This window comes from Talpa occidentalis, unplaced genomic scaffold, assembly GCF_014898055.3.
Source record: "Talpa occidentalis isolate TD23 unplaced genomic scaffold, MPIMG_talOcc4v2.1 talOcc4.12, whole genome shotgun sequence".
NCBI lineage: Eukaryota > Metazoa > Chordata > Mammalia > Eulipotyphla > Talpidae > Talpa > Talpa occidentalis.
In genome coordinates, this window is record NW_023601212.1 from 103,190,098 (window position 1) to 103,207,355 (window position 17,258).

The following is a 17,258-nucleotide window of genomic DNA, read 5'->3' on the forward strand; positions in this document are numbered from 1 at the left end:
AGGCCAGCATGGGGCTGCAAGCGCCCACCGAGCGGTCAGTTACATAGGACCATGGACGCCGCGCGCCGGACACAGCGGAATCACTTTACTGTACAAACAAGAACCGTCCAGGGAGCCCAGCCAGGCCGGGCGGACAGCAGGGAGAGCAGCGCTGGGGGCGGCCTGGGCCTCCATGCAGCCCAGGTAGGGTCCGAAGTCCAGGGAAGTCCGTGGGCGGGTGGGGCCGGTGACGCCCACCACGGGCCCTGCGCCGGAGCCGAGATGGCCGGGGTGCAGCTCCAGGTGGCCGGGATCCGGTGCCACCCCAGCACCAGGGCTTCGCTGAGGTGGGCAGGGCTCGGGGGGGGGCTGCGCAGAGGAGGCCGCTGGGGGGGCGCGGCCACACCCGGTTAGGGCACTCGCGGCCGCTGGCAGGAAGGAGGTAGCCGCCAGCGCCGCGTCCTCTGGTCCAGGTGCAGGGCGGGGACACAGCTCCTGGCAGGCAGGGACGGTGTCCTGCAGGCCCAGTGCCCTCGGCCTCAGAGGCTGCCCCCGTGTCCCAGCTGTCCCCACAGCCCGGCAGCCCCCGGGCTCCCTGCCACCCCAGGCCGCGGAAGGGGCGCCTGGTGGGGCGCGGGGGCCGGGGGGCCGGCCTGCTAGGAGATCTTGCAGTTGCTCCGCGAGCAGTTCTGGGGGGGGCTCTGGGGGGGACGGATGGACTTGGAGCGCTTGAGGCTGTTGCCCTTGCTGCCGCCGCCTGCCGCCGCGCCGGCCAGCGAGTAGGAGCGGCCGTGCATCATGACGGCGTTCATGCCGTTGGCCATGGAGAAGGACTTGAGGTGGCTCTTGATGGTGACGGGCAGCGGCAGCTTGTCGATGAGGTGCACGGGCGTGCAGGACACGATGGCCCGGCAGCACAGGTCCTGCAGGCTGAAGACTGCAGGGAGCGGGGGTCAGGGGGGGCGGGGGGCGGGGCCCCCCCCGCGGGCGGGCTCACCTCGGTTGGGCCTCCAGATCTTCTCCATGCCGTGCCGCATGAGCACGATGCGCGACAGCTCGGTGAAGGACTCGGTCACGTTGAAGTTGCACAGCGGGCTGACCTCGAAGAAGGTCATGCAGTTCTTCTCCGCGTAGGCGCGCGCCTGCTCCGTCGGCACTTGCCGCTTGAAGGCCAGGTGCAGCCGGTTGCCCACCAGGATGCGGGGCACCCCGGGAGCGTGCTGGGGGACACGGCACTCAGCGGGGCGCCTCGGCCGCTCGGCACCCACGCGCCAGGGTCGGTGGGGGCCGGCAGGGGCGGGGAGGGGACGGGACACCCACCTCGTCAATCTCCTTGATCCACCGGTCGATGCCATCGAAGGACCAGCGGTTGGTGATGTCGTAGACCAGGAGGATGCCCTGTGGGGACGCGGCGTCACGTGGCCGCGGGCTCAGCACCCCGGCCCCTGCCCAGTGCCCGGCCAGCGGTAGGGGGGGGGGGGCATCCTTGTGGGGTCCCCCAGGGCCCAGCTCCGGACTCGGCTCTGGGCCGCCCGCGGTGGGTGACGCAGCCCAGGTGGACGGAGGGCATTGCCCACCCCACCGCCAGCATCCTGCCGGCTGGCCACGCACCAGGCCTGGGGCCCCTCCCCCAGGGCGGCCCTGACCTCCTGTGCCATGAGCGCCCGCAGCCCCAGCCCCAGGGCCTGGGCTGGACACGCCGCAGCCGGCCAGCGGGGAGCAGGCGCATGGGAGGGCACAGCCAGAGGCTGGACCTGGCCGGGGACCCTGCCGTCGTGACAGGAGGACGGGCCCGCCCACTGCTGCCGGCCACATGGCCACACGATCGGCCTGCACCCGTCACCGGCCAGGCCGGGCAAAGCGTCACGGATGCGACACGGCCATTGAGACGAGGCGCCGTGGCCCAGCTGGCCAGGGCGCCTGCTCCAGGCACCGCTGTTCCGAGGAGACCCCGGCGGGCCCCGCGCACTCCTGGCAGGTGGGCAAGCTGGCCTCGGGGCCGGCAGCTCCAGAAGTCCGGGGGGTCCCACATCACAGACAGCACTGAGCGTGCTGGTCCAGGCCCCGCGGGGCCGCTGCAGCCAGGCGTCCACACCGGCCTGTCCACACAGGCGTCACTGCTCCCTGCCCTCCCACCCAATGGCCAGCACAGCAGCCTGGGGCGTAGGACAGCGAGCCGTGTCCAGCTCTGCCGCATCTGGTCAACCTGGTCTAAGACCCCAGCTGCTTGACAGTGTCCAGCCTGGCGGGCAGAGATCCTGGCTGGAGAAAGAGCCAGCCGCGGCCTCAGTGACCAGCTGGCCAGAGGCCTCCCTGCAGTGGGGTCTGCGAGCCTCCTGGACCCCGGCCCTCAGAACCCGCCCCGGGCGGCACCGGGTCTTACCTGCGCGCCCCGGGAGTAGGACCTGAAGATGGTGCAGAACCGGCCCTGACCCGACGTGTCCCTGGAACACAGGGTGGTGAGGCCACGGCAGGCCCTGCAGTGCAGCCGGCTGTCCACCCGCCGTGCCCGGCCAGCCGGGGGTCCCTGCCAGGGTGCAGACCGGCCCGCAGGCCGGGTCTTGGCCCTGAGTCTCGGGGTGCTTCCTAAGGAGAGGCCCAGTAGGGGCGCGGGGGAGGACGTGGCCGCCCTGGAGGACCCCGAGCGCTAGGCCTGAGCGGTGACCCCAGGCCGCAGCCCCGCCCGCCCGCTCACCAGAGCTCCAGCTTGACCCGCCGGCCGTCCAGCAGGATGGTGGTGGTCTTGTAGTCGATGCCTGCAGGAAGCAGCGGCGCTGAGCCTATTCCCCGGCCCGGCAGCTGCAGCTCTTGGACCCTCCCGCAGTCCCGGGGCTCCCAGGCTCGCCGCGCCCTGCAGCCGGGCGCCGAGGAGGGGAGGGGGGGGCCTGCCTGCCGCCTCCCCAGGCTTTGCCTTTCCCGCCGAAGAGTTTTCCGGAGACACCGGGTGGGGCCACGGCCGCCCGCCTCGGGGCCCCTGCTGCCGAGGGCCGCACAGCTGGGCCGACCGGGCGGTGGGGGGAGCCCGTATCTGGGCCGAGGGCCGGGCTGGGAGCGACGCCCCCTGCAGGACGCCCTGCGCCACCCCCCGACTGCGCGGGGCAGGCCCCGGGAGCTCCCCGCCACCACACACCGTCCTTTGGCCTTCAGGCCCGCGCACGCAGCTCTGCTGACCCCGGAAGCCCACAGCGCCGCACAGCAGGTGAAGCCGGCGGGCGGCCGGGAGCCTCAGGGGAGAGCCAGGCCCGGCGCGGGGTGGTGCGCAGACACCCCACACCGACCCCCATGGCAGCGTCAGGCGGAACTCAGGAGCCGGGCCCCGCTCAGGCCAGGAGACGGCGGCAGGCCCGCACCGCGGCGGGCAGCGCCCCCGGCCCAGTCCTCACCTCGCAGGGCCCACCCGCCTGCCCAGGGGACCCCCAGGAAGGAGGACACCAGGGCCCCTCCTGGCAGAAACTGCGTGGCCGCAGCGCAGGGGTGACCGGCTGACCGGGCCCGCCCTGGCCCCGGCGGCTCCCACAACACGGACAGCCGGCGGAGCAGAGGGAACGGGCCGCACCCCCAGCCCCGCCACCCGCGCCCCTTCTGTGGGAGCTATGCGGACCCAGAGGCGCAGAGGCCGGAGGAGGCAGGGCAGGACCTCACCGCCCTCGAGGGGCTGCGGGCGCCGCGAGGGGAGCAGGCTGGCGGGACCTGGGCGCAGGCCCCGGAAGCCACCCAGATGCACGTGCCGCCGGAGAGAAGCTCCCAGGCCCGTGGCCGCCCCTGCGGGAGGAGCCCGCCCCGAGGCTGGGGGCGCCTGCTCAGGGCCCGGCCTAGGTCTGAACACGCGGCGGGGACGCGCACCTTACGCGGGCCGCCCTCCCCCGCAGGCCTCCCCCGGCCGCCCAGTGGGGTCGCGGCGCCAGCCTGGCAGTGGGACTCCCATCAGCCCAGGCTCCCAGGGCTCCCGGCGGGTGGCCAGGCCGCGCCCCCAGGGCAAGGCCGCGTCCAGGATGGCCGGCCCCCTCCTCACCCGGCCGACCTCTGGGAGGGCCTCGCGCACCTGCTGGGCAGGCACAGACCCTCTGCACAGGGGGCCGGCCCCTGCTTCTCGCTGCCTCCCAGCAGCCCCAGTGCGCGGTGCCCTGGCAGTGCCCAGGCGGTGCCCGGTCCGTCCAACCGCCTGCGGGTGTGAAGGGCAGGGCAGGGCGTCCGCGCCCTCGGCGCCCAGAGCCGTCCAACAGGGCGGGCGAGCTGGTGGGGCAGCCAGGGAGGGTGTGGCCACCCCACCCGTCTCTGGGGCACCTGGAGTCGAGTGGGACAGGGGGCGGGCTCAGGCACGTGTTGGGCCCAGCTGCAGCGGGTGGCAGCGGCATCGGGCTGGGCACGGGCTCTTTCCTCCGCGAGGGGCGGGAGCCTCAGTGCAGAGCCCTGGGCAGCAGCCTGCCCACGGGACCCTGCGTGGCTCCTGCCGGCCTCTGGCTCTGGAAGGTCCCCAGGACCTCAAGGGGCGCAGCCACCTGAGGTTCCAGGCCCAGCGGCTTGAGATGGCGAGAAAGGCACAGCCCCTGGCACTCAGGCCGGGGGACACTGGACCCCCGGGGCTGCACCTTGGGGTCTAGTGGGTTGCTGGTGGGGTCTGTTAGGGGCCTGGTTGGGGCCTCTAATCTGGGGGGATCTGGCAAGAGTCTAACCAGAGGACTGGGGAGCCTGGGCTTTTGGTGGCACATGTGGGGTCTGGCTAGGGGCTCTGACGAGCATCTGGCCCTGGCAAGGGGCTTGGGGGGTGGGGGGGCACTGGGTGCTGGAGAGCTGGAGGGTGGGGGGGCCTGGGGGCTAGGGGGTAGGGGGGCTGGAAACCTGGGGAGCAGGGGGGGTGGGGGCCGGGGTCGAAGGGGCTTGGAGGCCTGGGGGTCTGGGGTGTTGGAGACCCGGGGGTGGGGGCCAGGGTCGAGGAGGGCGCGGGCAGGGGGGTGGGGGTCGGGATCGAGGGGGTCACGGGCCCGGGGTGGGGGCGCAGGCCGGGGCCGGGGGCGCGGGCCAGGATCGAGGGGGGTCCCGGGCCCGGGGGTGGGGGCCGGGGTCGAGGGGGGCGCGGGCCCTGGGGTGGGGGCGCGGGCCGGGGCCGGGGGTGGGGGCCGGGATCGAGGGGGGTCATGGGCCCGGGGGTGGGGGCGCGGGCCGGGATCGAGGGGGGTCCCGGGCCGGGGGTGGGGGCCGGGGTCGAGGGGGGCGCGGGCCCGGGGGTGGGGGCGCGGGCCGGGGGTGGGGGCCGGGGTCGAGGGGGGCGCGGGCCCGGGGGTGGGGGCGCGGGCCGGGGCGCTCACCGTTGCTGTAGGCGTACGGGGACTCGGCCGCGCCGTCCTGCAGGCTCTCCAGGATCTCGCCCTTGCCCACGTCGCTGTCGCCCACGAGCAGGAACTTGAGCAGGTAGTCGTAGCTCTTGACCGGGCTGCCCTGCGTCCCCATGGCTCAGGCGCGCGGGCCGCGCCGCATGCCCCCGGCGGGAGGCCCCCGCGCTCGGGCCGCGCCCCGGGCCGCCTCGGGCGACGGCCGGCCGCCCCGCGACGCCTCGCCCGCGCCCCGGCGCCCGCGCCCGCGCCGCCCCGGCCTCGCCTCGGCGCCGCCGCCCCGCTTCCCGCACGGCGCCCGCGCCCCGCCCCCGGCGCGCGCGCCGCCATTGGCCGCCCGCCGCCGGCCCGCCCGGCCCATTGGGCCGGACGCACGTCCGTCGCGGCCGCCCCGCCCCGCCGCTGCCCACGCAGCGCCGCGCAGCCCGGGCCGCCCGCCCCGCCCCCTCGCCGTCGCCATTGGCGGCCCGTGGGCCCTTTCCTACGGCTATTGGCCAGGGCGCACGCCCGTCACGACGGCCCCGCCCCCAGTTTCCCACACAGCGGTCCGGACGCCTCTCCACCGTCGCCATTGGCTACTCGCGTCCAGCGCAGCCACTGGCCGGCCTGCACGTCCATCAGCGCAGCCACCTCCCGCCTCTTCCCGCGGTGCCTCGCGTCACCGGCGATCCCGCCCACCGCTCGGCAGCGCTCAGGAGCGCCCGCCCCTCCCCGTCGCCATTGGCCAGCGTTGCGGGCTCTCCCAGAGCCAATGGGCCTTCCGCACGTCTGTCCGCGGCTGCCGTATGCACTCACCAATCAGGCGCTGGTTGCGCAGGTCCCAGGGCGAAGTGACGCGACCGAGGGCGGCCCCAGCCCGGGGGCGTGGCGCCGCCGGTCGCCTGGGAGCCGGGGGCGGGACTTCCGCTGGGGGCGCGGGCGCCGGCTGGGGGGCGGGCGGGCGGCCTGGGCGCGGGTTCCGGGCGGGGTTCCGGGCGGGGAGGGGGAGGGGAGGGGAGGGGAGGGGAGGGGAGGGGAGGGGCGGGGAGGGTCGCCGCCGGCCGGGTCGGCCCTGCCCTCCGCACCGCGCGCCGGCCCAGCGCCCTCGCGCGGCAGGCCGGGTGCGGCGCGCGGGGCCGACGGCGGCCGGGGCCGGCGGTCCCGGAGACCGCGGTCCGCCGCGCCCGGCGCAGTTCCGAGGCCCGCCCGGCCGGCGCCCGCGGCCACGGCTCTGCTGGCCGGGCCGGGCGGCCCTGAGCACCCTCGGGTGGGCGACGGCGGCGCCGGGCGCCCAGGCCCGCGCCGCGTCTGGGGAGGGGCCGCCGCCAGGGCGGCCGCGCGGAGTGGCGGGCGGGGGCCGGGCCGCCGCCGCGGCGCGGGGGCCGAGGCGAGGGTGGGTGTTGTCGTCCCCCGGGACGCCCCCGCCCTCCCCGCCGCCCCCCAGCCCTGCCCGCTGAGACGGCGGCCCCTTGAGGCTGAGGCCCTGCCCCCGGGGGTGCTGGGGGATGCCCAGCCCCTCCGGCGTCCCACGGGCCGATGCAGCCCGCCGGGGCCAGGGCCGAGGCCGGTGCTCTCCCGCCTGCCCGTGCGGGGCCTGGTTCCGAGGACAGCAGCTTGGCGCGCGCCCGCGCGGCCAGGGGTCGGGCCCTGGTGAGCGCCCGCAGAGGCGGCCGTCCCTGTGCCAAGGACAAAGGGCCAGGAGGACGGGAGAGGCCGGTGTGCAGGTGGCGCTTCCTGGAGGCGGAGGGACCCGGGCCCGTGGGCCCCACCGACGGGCCAGGCAGGGTCTGAGGAGGCAGATGAGGGCTGAGTAGGCTGCCCAGGCTGGTGACCCCAGGAGCGCGGAAGAAGGAAGCTGTTCCCAGGGGTGACCCTGGGGGCCCCGGCCGGCTCCGAGCGCCCCTGGTGAAGGCTGGAGCCTTGGAGCTGCTGAGGGCTTCCCGGCTCCGGGAGGCCCTGACTGCAGGGGACGACTCAGCCAGAGGCGTTCCCCGCCCCCGCCCCATCCCCTAGGCCAGAGCCCGGCCAATGCGCCCACTCACAGGGGATGCCCGGGTGCCTGGGGCTGCCCCAGCAGGAGACATCGTGTGGCTGAGGGCACCGGCTGGAGAGGCGGCTGCAGGCCCCAGACCCAGGACGACGCGCGGCGGCAGAAGCAGAGCCAGGAGCAGCCGGAAGAACACGGAGCTTTATTGTCCCGGCAGAAGCAGGACTTGCCCCACCACCACCCGATGGAGACTCCCCAGGGCCCCGTGGCCACGGCCAAGAGCCTGGGCCGGGGGAGGGCACACAGAGCGCCCACAGCGGGCCTGCAGAGAGCACCGTGGGTGCCGAGCGCCACGCAAACTGCCGCCCCACAGCCCCCTGCCGCCAGGGCCGCAGCCGTCGGCAGACACCTGTGCTTGGCACAGGTGGGTGGAGACCTGCCAAGGGTCTCCCTGTGGGGGCTCTGGTCAAAATTGGGGCAGCCCTGGGGCCCACATGACCCCGAGCCCAGGCATCCCTAAAGCCTTGGACAGCCCGTCATGCAAAGCCTCCCGGGAGCAGCGGCCAAGTTCTGGGCAGCTCGGCGCACAAGGCTGCTGCCACCACTCCTGGAGGGGCTGGGGCCAGGCAGGCTAGGTCTGAAGAGAGCCCCCTGGGGAGAGGAGCAGTGCATTCTGGGGACCGGCATCCCCACTCCAGACAGCAGATACACAGGCCGTACCGGGGGGCAGGCCAGGGTGGAGTCCCTGGGCAGGCCTGGGGGCTAGTGGGCCTTGAGCTGACGGTGTGATCATCCCCACTGGAGGGCAGGGCGTGGCTGAAAGAAGCCACACTGGACTCTGGTCAGGCTGGCCAGCCAGGCCTTGGCATGGGGCAGCTCCGGGGGTCACCCAGCAGATGGGTGTGGGTGTGGCGGGCCCCTCAGTCCTGCTTGTCCCCTCTCTGCCTCCAGGGGTAGATGAGCTCCCCGAAGAACAGCTTGCGGCACAGGACACCCCAGGAGTGCTGGGGGGAGCAGCCGGAGCGGGGCAGGCGGTAGGCGTGTGCCACACGGGCATAGGGCAGGGGGTTGATCTGGGAACACAGCTGGGGTCAGTGGCACGGTCACCTCCTGGGCTCCCTACCCACTGGTCGGCGGAGGGGCAGGCCGCTTGTGGCAGCACCAGCATGCAGCTACCCACGCACCCTCCGTGGGCCACCCAGTCAGTGCCATGAAGGAGCCCACATGAGCAGGGCCGAGTTCCTCTGCGGGGAACAGCAGCCAGCTGGGGCCGCTAGGGGCAGATGTAGGCCTGGGGTTGAGCACCTCCCTCCCGCCAGCCCACGGAGGCCCCCCCCCCAGGGTGCCAGAGGCTGGTCCCGAGGTGAGGGCGAGCTAGGCCTCACCTGCATCAGGAGCCGCAGAGGCCCGCCAGCCTCATGCGCCAGGACACGGAACTTCACGCCAGCTGCAGGGGCAGGCATGGGGGTGGCGTGAGGGTGGGGAGCCCCCCTCTGCCCAGAGCAGCAGCCAACCCCACAGCCCCCGACAGGGGTCTTCCCGGGACCCCTACGAGGGGCCTGCTGCCCGGCTGGCATCTGTGTGAGGCCAACCCAGGACCCACAGCACCCTGGGGGGTTCCAAAGCCACAGTCCTTGAGAAGCAGCAGGAGCTAATGACCAGCTGACCAGGAGACCCTAGGCCAGCGGGGTAGAGGCCGTGAGCCACCAGCCCACAGCCTCCAGTGTGGACCCTGGGGCTCTGGGTGCCCGGGCGGCAGACAGACATAAGTGCCTGACCCTTGGGAGCTCTAGTGCCCACGGCTGGCCAGGGGCTGTGCCAGGAACCCCGCAAGTTCCCCGACCGTCCAAGTCTCTGGGAGGGGTGGTTCCTGAGCTCACAACCGGCAGGGCAGGCTCCCTGGGGGCTCAGGCCAGACACAGCCGGGGCCTGCAGAGGGACGGCGGGTTGGGGTGTGGCCTGTCCGGAGGCATCCCTGTCCCATAGGTCTGGCTGGCGCAAGCCCCCTCCAGCCTGTCCCCCAGGGCTGAAGGCCAGTGGCAGGTGCTGCCCCAGGCTGCGGGGAGGCATCTTCCCCAGCCTCCTGGCGCTCACGCAGGGTGCCCCACCCCTGCGGCTTCCGGGCGGGAGGCGCATGTCCACACATGTCCACACCTACCCGCGAGCCGGTAGGGCCGGCAGAGACGGAGGCCGAGCGAGTACAGCGGCAGGGAGTTGACCAGGTCCACGAGCAGGTGGGTCAGGCCCTGCGCAGTGACCACCAGGAGCCGGAGCTGCAGACACGGGGGCTGGAGCCGCGAACGCACGCCCGCCGGCCAGGGGCGGCCAGCACGCCCACGCCGCAGGCCTTGGCGCCGGGCAGGGGGCCGCTGCCAGGCCAGGGGGCCGGCGCCCACCCGGGGGAGCTCCGCCTGCTGTCCTCGGCACATCCCACCCTGGCCAGGAACCCCGCGGTGCGCCCCGCTCTCGGGCACGCAGCTGCCCACGGGGCTGGCGGCCGGCACCGGGCAGCCCGCGGCTCACAGGCGGGCCTGGGGCCCCCAGCCCGGAGGCCGAGGCCGCGGGCGCGCTCACCAGGGTGAACACCAGGTAGTACAGGGCCGTGGTGGGCAGCAGGAAGACCAGGATGGTGAAGAGCAGCGTCCCGATGAACAGCTGCGGGCCGGGCGCGCGTGAGCCGGGCGGCCGCCGCGGGGCCCTCCCGCCCGGGGCCCCGCACCCCACCCAGGGTCCGCTCGGCCCCGTCGCGCCTCGGGGCTCCGGCAGGGCCGGGGTGCGGGGTCACACCTGGTCGAGGTCGTAGGAGCAGGAGTCGACCCGCTGGCGAAGGACGTTCCACTTTTTCCCGCGGAACAGGCGCCACAGGGAGGACAGGCCGCAGACCTTCAGGCGGTACAGCCTGCGGGGGGGGGGGGGGGGGGGGGGGGCGCGCTCAGCCCTGCCCCGGCCCGGCCCTCCGGCCCCCCCCCCCGCGCCCCCGCCCGCCCCCGCCCCGGCGCACCGGGCCCCGTAGACATAGAAGCAGTAGATGTGGAAGGTGAGCAGGGCCGCGATGTCCGACAGCAGGGACAGGGCCACCGTCAGGCCCAGGCAGGCGGACAGGCCCACGTGCCACAGGATGCGCTCGATGAAGGGCGACATGAGGTGGATGTAGCCTGGCGGGAGGGGGCGGCTGAGGGGGGCGCGCCGGCCAGCCCGGTACCGGGCTCTGCAGGCCGCGCCGGGCCCCCGGCCCCCGGGCCGCACTCACTGATCCACAGGTGGATGTGGTACAGGAAGAAGCGGCCCAGCACCTGGTCCAGCGCCCGGTTCATCTTGAGCCCGGCCGGCGCGCCCATCAGCCACTGCAGAAGGTGCTGCAGCTCCTCGGCCACGTGCTGCGAGGGCAGGGGCGCGGGGGCGCGGGCTGCAGCGCGAGCAGGGGGGCCGGCCCCTCCTCCCGCAGCAGGCACCCCCGGAAGGCCGCCCGGCGCCCACAGCTCCGACCACCAAGGACAGTGCTCCGTCCTTCCCGCTGGACCCGCAACTCCCCAGACCCGGCACCGGCTGGCACCAGGCCCACCCGCCTCGTTTGCCAAGGCATCCTCTGCTCGCGGGGGCAGGAGGGTTTCCAGCCCACACGCCCAGGAGCAGTCGAAGGGCTGCGGGTCCCCAACAGGATGGGTGCAGTTGAGGGGACCAGCAGCCGCGCGAGCTTGGCAGGAGGAAGCGGCTCCTCTAATTCAGCACTGGCCCTCTTGAGCAGTTCTGGGGCAGCCACTCCCCTTTTGGGCCCCAGGCCCACTGACCAGACCCCCCAGAAGCTGCAGGACGCTTGCCCAGAGCGGCTGGACCCTGATGCTGGGAAGGAGGGAGCCCACAGGAGTGACAGCCACCCGGGCTGAGAGGGAGACACTGCAGAAGCCCACGGGGTGGCCGCAGAGGCCCGCGGAGTGAGCCACGCAGAGGCCGGCCGAGCACACAGCCAGGCCCACGGAGGATGCCCTGTCCTCGCCGTGCAGGCCCAGCACGCCACCTGAGCAGGGGCAGGTCACGCGCAGTTGGGCGCCCAAGGCGTGACCTGGGCCTCCAAATGCTCAAGCGCCAGGTTGCCCCAATGCAGTTGCCAGCGAGCCAGGAAAGGGAGACTGGGCGCGGGACCCGGTCAGGGTGGGCGGCAAGCGCCCCGGGCCCAGGAGGTCAGCCCTGACCCGGGAGTGGAAGCTGAGTCCAGCCAGGCCCCTGCTCACATCAGCCGCGGGCACGAGGGCGTCGGCCAGCTGTCCCAGGCGGTCCTTCCTGTGCAGCCAGGACAGCAGCGCCAGGCCCAGGGCCACGTCCAGCAGCACGGAGACGAGCGCGTTGGCCTTCCTGCGAGAGGGGGTTGTGTGGTGAGGCAGGCTGGGGTGGGGGTGGGGGCCGGGTGGGCCAGGGCAGGGGCCACACCTCATCCGCTGGGCGGGGTCCTCGGCTCTCTGGGTGCTGAAGACCAGCCTGAGGTGCTCCAGCCGGTGCCCCAGCTGCTCGCAGGTAGACAGCTTGCTCCAGATGAAGGACAGCGGCCACGCCCAGAACACGCTGCGGGGCGGAGGAGCATGAGCCACCACGGGAGCCCCCAGCCGGCACCCCACAGCACCAGGCAGGCTGCCAACTCCTCAAGGCACACGCCAGTCTGTGCTGGTGGCCGCAGGCGGGCGGCCAGACGAGTGACCTGCCTGGAGGGCCCCCGCGGACCAGCTGCCCAGCGGGCCCGGAATTCTCAAGGCAAAGGGCCGGCAGGGAGCCGTGTGGGAAGGGGGCTGAGTCACCAGCCCACTGACCCAGAGCCCCGGGGCACCGCGCCAGCTCAGGGCTCAGCTGCTGCCGTCAGCCGGTTCCAAGAAGGCAAGCCCTCCCGGGGAGGCCATAGCACCTGTCACGCTGCCAGCCAGGGACCAGCGCCTGACCCTGGGCTGAGCAGTGTTTGGGGCATGAGGGAGGTCCCTGGCCTCACACGTGGCCTTCGAAGGCTGATGAGAGCCCGCCCAGCACCTTCTCTCCCCGAATGTCGCCTTCCTGTAGGCGGACCAGGCTCCAAGCCCGCCATGTGCCCAGATCCCGGAGCCCCACAGTAGCCTGTCCACACTCGGCTGCCAGGGTGCAGCCAGAGGCACAGTAGGCCCAGGGCTGGGGAGCTGACCTGGCCTGGTCCTCCCTACTGACAATAGATAGTTCACCCAGGAAAAGTCTTCCCTGCGGCCCAAGCCCCCAGCCCCCGTGCCCCTCAGGGCCCCTGGGCCAGGCCCCCGACCCCCTGGAACCCACCCTCCTGGCCCTCAGACCCCCAGCAGGAGAGCTACAGGTGGTTTTGGCCAGCAGGCTGCAGGGCCTAGAGGCCCACAGGGGCCTGGGGCCTGTGAGCCTCAAGGAGACAATGACCCAGACTGGGAAACACCGCTGGGCCGTCACAGGCCTGTCTCCTTAGGCTCACTGCACCCCTGCTCAGCTGGCCCGGGCCACCACAGAGGCTGCTGGGAATCAGCGGTCACTGCCAGAGGGAGCAGGGGACAGGAGCAGGGTGCAGGACCCCTGGGTCTCATGCCCCTGTACCCTGAGGGCTGAGCCCAGGGCAGCAGGACCCACCTCCCGCCTGGCCCTGGGACACCCACCGGCAGGCGCTGGCGGCAGACACAAGGGACAGCAGGCTGGTGAGCAGCAGACAGACGGGCCCCGAGGCCCGCTTGGCCAGCTCCACAAGAATGCTGGCCTCCACGCCCTCAGACTGCCAGTGGCTCAGCCGCACGGGGCCCTCGGTGAACCGGTCACTTCGGAAGAGCACCTCGCCACGGGCCACGGTGTCGAAGACAGCGGCCAGGCTCCCCGCACTGGCCGTGGCATCGCCAGCCTGGTGGTCAGGCAGTGCCGCGGGCGGGTGGAGCTGGGTGAGCAGCACCTTGCGCTGGTCATAGAAGACCAGCATGACCTGGGGGTCGCTGGGGGTGGCGGGGCCCTGCCCACGGGTGGCCTTGCAGCTCCAGCGCTGGCTGTCCCTCTCCCGACACAGCTGCAGCCAAGGCTGGTGCGGGAAGATGGCGCCCAGGCCCTCCAGAAAAGGGCCCAGGCTCTCCTCCGGGCCTGCCGGCGGTGGCACCAGGTGCCCAGCACGGCCACGCTCACCCGACCGGCCTGCTGTGCGCGGGCCAGCAGCGCCTTGAGCTGGACGGGGATGAGCGGGAAGTGGGCCACCGCCAGCACCACGGCGCTGCTCTGCTCCGGCACCCACCGGCCCACCAGCAGGCCGCTGTCCGCTGCAGCGCAGCACGTGGGGAAGAAGGCCTTGAGCACCATGCCGGACACGCTGCAAGAGAAGCCTGGGTCAGGGCGGGTGCTGAGGCCGTGGGACCTGCAGGCGGGGGCAGGCGCTAGGTTGGAAGCCCCCACGCGCCCGAAGAAGCTCTCAGACCGCTGTGCTGACCAGCTGAGGAGCTCTGTGGCTGACTGCACCTCGCCCATGGGGCCTTGCGTGCGCCCTCCCTTCAGGGCCCCTCTTCTCCCTGCCCCGGCCTCTCTGCCTGCACCAGGCCCAACTTCTGTGGACTGAGGTTGGCTGGGCGCAGTGGACCCGTGGGGTGTGATCTCCCCAGCAGGGGCCCCCAGTCTTGTGCCAGGGGCCTGCTCAGAACCACCAGGGGATGCCAGCACTGGCAGGGACTGGGCACGGGGCGCCCTCCTGACCCCGGCCCTGCACTTGTCACGTGCCACCTGAGTGGCCACCAGGAGCTGAGGCCCCAGCTGGAGCCCGCCTGAGAGAGGGGCCTCCTGGGAGCTCAGCAGGCCCAGGGGGCAGGGATGGAGAGGGACGCCCCTGCCCAGGGCAGCTGCTGCCCTCCGCAGGCAGTGCAGCCCAGCCGGGGCCTGGGGCTGGACCTGCCCCAGTGGCCTGAAAAGGGCCGCTCCGCCGGGTGGCAGAAGGGACCCAAAGCCCCTCTCCCCAGGGGCCTGAGAGGGCGTGAGTGAGGCGCCCCAAGCAGAGGCAGCCCAGCTGGGCCAGCCCTGATTGGCATCAAGGCCACCTCCTGCCACCGCCTCCCCGGCGCTGAGAGGGCCCTGCCGGGCAGCATGTGGACAGAGCCGAGCTGCCCGGGAGGGACCACCGGCCACCCCTCATCCAGGCCACCCCCACCCCTGCTGGGGGCACCCTCCCGAGCCAGGACGGCCAAGCAGGGCGGCAAGAGGCGTGGCGCTGCCGCGGGGGCGGGGGCGGCCTTCCCTGAGCGCGCGGGGCGGGGGGCGGCGCCCAGCCCCACGCCCGCCTCCCCTGGGAGCGGGGGCCCGAGGCCGGCTCGCCCGCCAGGCTGCGGCGGGGCCGGCAGGGACGCGGGCGGCGGGTCCATACCAGGCGGGCGGGAGGGCGCGGGCGGCTCGTGCGTCTTGAAGGCGCCGCGCGGGGAGGCGGCGGGGGCGGCCGGGCGGGGCGTGAGCCGCGCTGGAGCCTCGGTCCACGGGCGCGGGCGGGGCCGCCCCGCGACGCCCCCAGCAGACCCCGCGCCCGCGCCGTCCGGGCTCCGGCAACCGCGGGCGTGCGGGCCCCGGGGCGGCCCCCCGCGCCCACGGCCCCGCGCCCACGGCCCCCCGCGCCCACGGCCCCCCGCGCCCACGGGCCCCCCGCGCCCACGGCCCCCCGCCCACGGCCCGGCCCACGGCCCCGCCCCCCCGCGCCCACGGCCCGGCCCCCCCCCGCGCCCACGGCCCCCCGCGCCCACGGCCCCCCGCCCCGCCCCCGCGCCCCCCCCCCGCGCCCACGGCCCCCCCGCGCCCACGGCCCCCGCGCCCACGGCCCCCCCGCGCCCACGGCCCCCCGCGCCCACGGCCCCCCCGCCCACGGCCCCCCGCGCCACGGCCCCCCCGCGCCCACGGCCCCCGCCGCGCGCCACGGCCCCCGCGCCCACGGCCCCCCGGCCCACGGCCCGCCCCACGGCCCCCCCGCCACGGCCCCCCGCGCCCACGGCCCCGCGCCCACGGCCCCCCGCCCACGGCCCCCCGCGCCCACGGCCCGCCCACGGCCCCCGCGCCCACGGCCCCCCGCGCCCACGGCCCCCCGCGCCCACGGCCCCCCGCGCCCACGGCCCCCGCGCCCACGGCCCCCGCGCCCACGGCCCCCCGCGCCCACGGCCCCCCCCGCGCCCACGGCCCCCCGCGCCCACGGCCCCCCCGCGCCCCCCGGCCCCCCCCGCGCCCACGGCCCCCCCGCGCCCACGGCCCCCCGCGCCCACGGCCCCCGCCCACGCCCCCCCGCGCCACGGCCCCCCCGCGCCCACGGCCCCCCCGCGCCCACGGCCCCCCGCGCCCACGGCCCCCCCGCGCCCACGGCCCCCCGCGCCCACGGCCCCCCGCGGCCCCCGCGCCCACGGCCCCCCCGCGCCCACGGCCCCCCCGCGCCCACGGCCCCCCGCGCCCACGGCCCCCCGCGCCCACGGCCCCCCGCGCCCACGGCCCCCCGCGCCCACGGCCCCCCCGCGCCCACGGCCCCCCGCGCCCACGGCCCCCCGCGCCCACGGCCCCCCCGCGCCCACGGCCCCCCCGCGCCCACGGCCCCCCCCGCGCCCACGGCCCCCCGCGCCCACGGCCCCCGCCGCCCACGGCCCCCCGCGCCCACGGCCCCCCGCGCCCACGGCCCCCCGCGCCCACGGCCCCCCCGCGCCCACGGCCCCCGCGCCCGCGGCCCCCCGCGCCCGCCCCCGCCCCAGGCCTCCGCCCTGCCCGCAAGGTCACGCGCGAGCGCCGCCCGCCGCTTACCGGGTGCGCCCCGGGGCCGCGCCCTTGGCGGCGGGGCGGGCCGGGCTGCGGGGCCGCCGCGGCGGGCGGGCGCGGGCGGACCTCGGCGCTCAGGCCCCAGCCCCGGGGCAGCCGCGCGCGGGACACGAGCCCCACTTCCGCCGGCGCCGCGCGTTGCCGCGCGACGGTCCGCCCCCAGAGGCGCCGGGCTGCCCCCGGCCCCGCCCGAGCGTTCCGCGCACGGAACGTTCCGCCCGGCCGGGAGGCGCGCGGCCCTCTGGGGTCTCCAGCTCTCCCCGCGGCGCCGCGCCCGCCTGCAGCCTTTCCCCGCCAGCGTCCCGTCCCCTCCGCCCCACGCGCAGCCCCCTGCGCTGCCTGCCAGCCGCGTCTCGGTTCCCCTCCAGCTCCCTGGCAGCGTCCCCGCGCCTGCCCTCTGGGCCCCCGCGCCCCCGTCCCCCAGTTCCTGCTCGAGGGGCCCAGCCGGCCAGCTTTGGGGCGTGCAGATGTCGCCTGCCCCGCCCGCCCAGGCCTGCAAGGGTCCCCAGAAAGAGCCCCTGCCACACTGGTCTCTGCCTGGGGGCGCTGAGCTCCCCAGGCCCCGCGGGCAGAGGTAGGGGCCCCCCTCCTGCCCAGGAACAGAAGCCCCCCACTTGCATTGACCATCTGCTGCGCACGTGCCCCTGCGGGCAGGACGGGACGCGGGCCCTCGGGGACCGCAGGCAGCGACACCCCTGCACCCCACGCAGCCCCCAGCCTCAGCTCAGCAGCCCCCGGGGCAGGCGCTCCTGGACTCGGAGCTGCGCGGCGACGCCCAGCAGAGGAGGAAACCAGGGCAGGGAGACGGCGCGAGGGGCGGCTGAGCCTGCGCCCACCACAGCCACCAGCCCCTCTGCTGCCCCTTACCTCCGCAGGGCCCAGAGCAGCCGCTGGACACTGGCGCCTTGGAGCCCCTGAGGATGAACACTGAGGGCCACGCCCGCCTGCCCGGCCGGCCTCGCCCACCTGCCCGCCTCAGATTAGGAGGCTGGGCTGGGCCCTGGGAGACCCTGCCCTGCCGCCTCCTGGCCCCTGAGCCTGCAGGCCAGCCCTGAGTGGATGTGGGTCGGTGAGCGCCAGGCACACTGTGCTTGGCGGTGGGGGGCACAGGCCCGCGGCCCCCACCCAGACCACACCTTCCGTGTGGGCCCCCCAGGGGCAGCTCCAGGCCCCTCAGGCCAGCCCCGAGTGGTACTGGAACAGCTTGATGTGGC

General features: G+C 75.6%; 2 protein-coding genes across 2 annotated transcripts; both read right to left on the reverse strand.

Moving 5' to 3' along the window:
* Positions 1-41: 41 nt before the first annotated feature.
* Positions 42-5,459, reverse strand: RAB40C (RAB40C, member RAS oncogene family). Its single transcript, XM_037507837.2, has 6 exons — positions 5,286-5,459; positions 2,675-2,735; positions 2,363-2,423; positions 1,300-1,377; positions 977-1,199; positions 42-916 (listed from the first exon to the last, which is right to left on the reverse strand). The coding sequence occupies exons 1-6, from the start codon at positions 5,425-5,427 to the stop codon at positions 636-638; spliced, it is 846 nt and encodes a 281-aa protein (XP_037363734.1). The 5' UTR covers positions 5,428-5,459; the 3' UTR covers positions 42-635.
* A 2,692-nt stretch (positions 5,460-8,151) lies between these two features.
* PIGQ (phosphatidylinositol glycan anchor biosynthesis class Q) lies at positions 8,152-16,052 on the reverse strand. The gene is given in 12 exon segments (XM_037507841.2): positions 8,152-8,348; positions 8,661-8,722; positions 9,434-9,548; positions 9,850-9,930; positions 10,063-10,174; positions 10,277-10,430; positions 10,526-10,652; positions 11,505-11,625; positions 11,701-11,832; positions 12,903-13,368; positions 13,371-13,591; positions 16,030-16,052. Coding segments are annotated over 11 exon segments (1,734 nt in total). The 5' UTR covers positions 13,582-13,591; positions 16,030-16,052; the 3' UTR covers positions 8,152-8,195.
* Between the last annotated feature and the right edge of the window lie 1,206 nt (positions 16,053-17,258).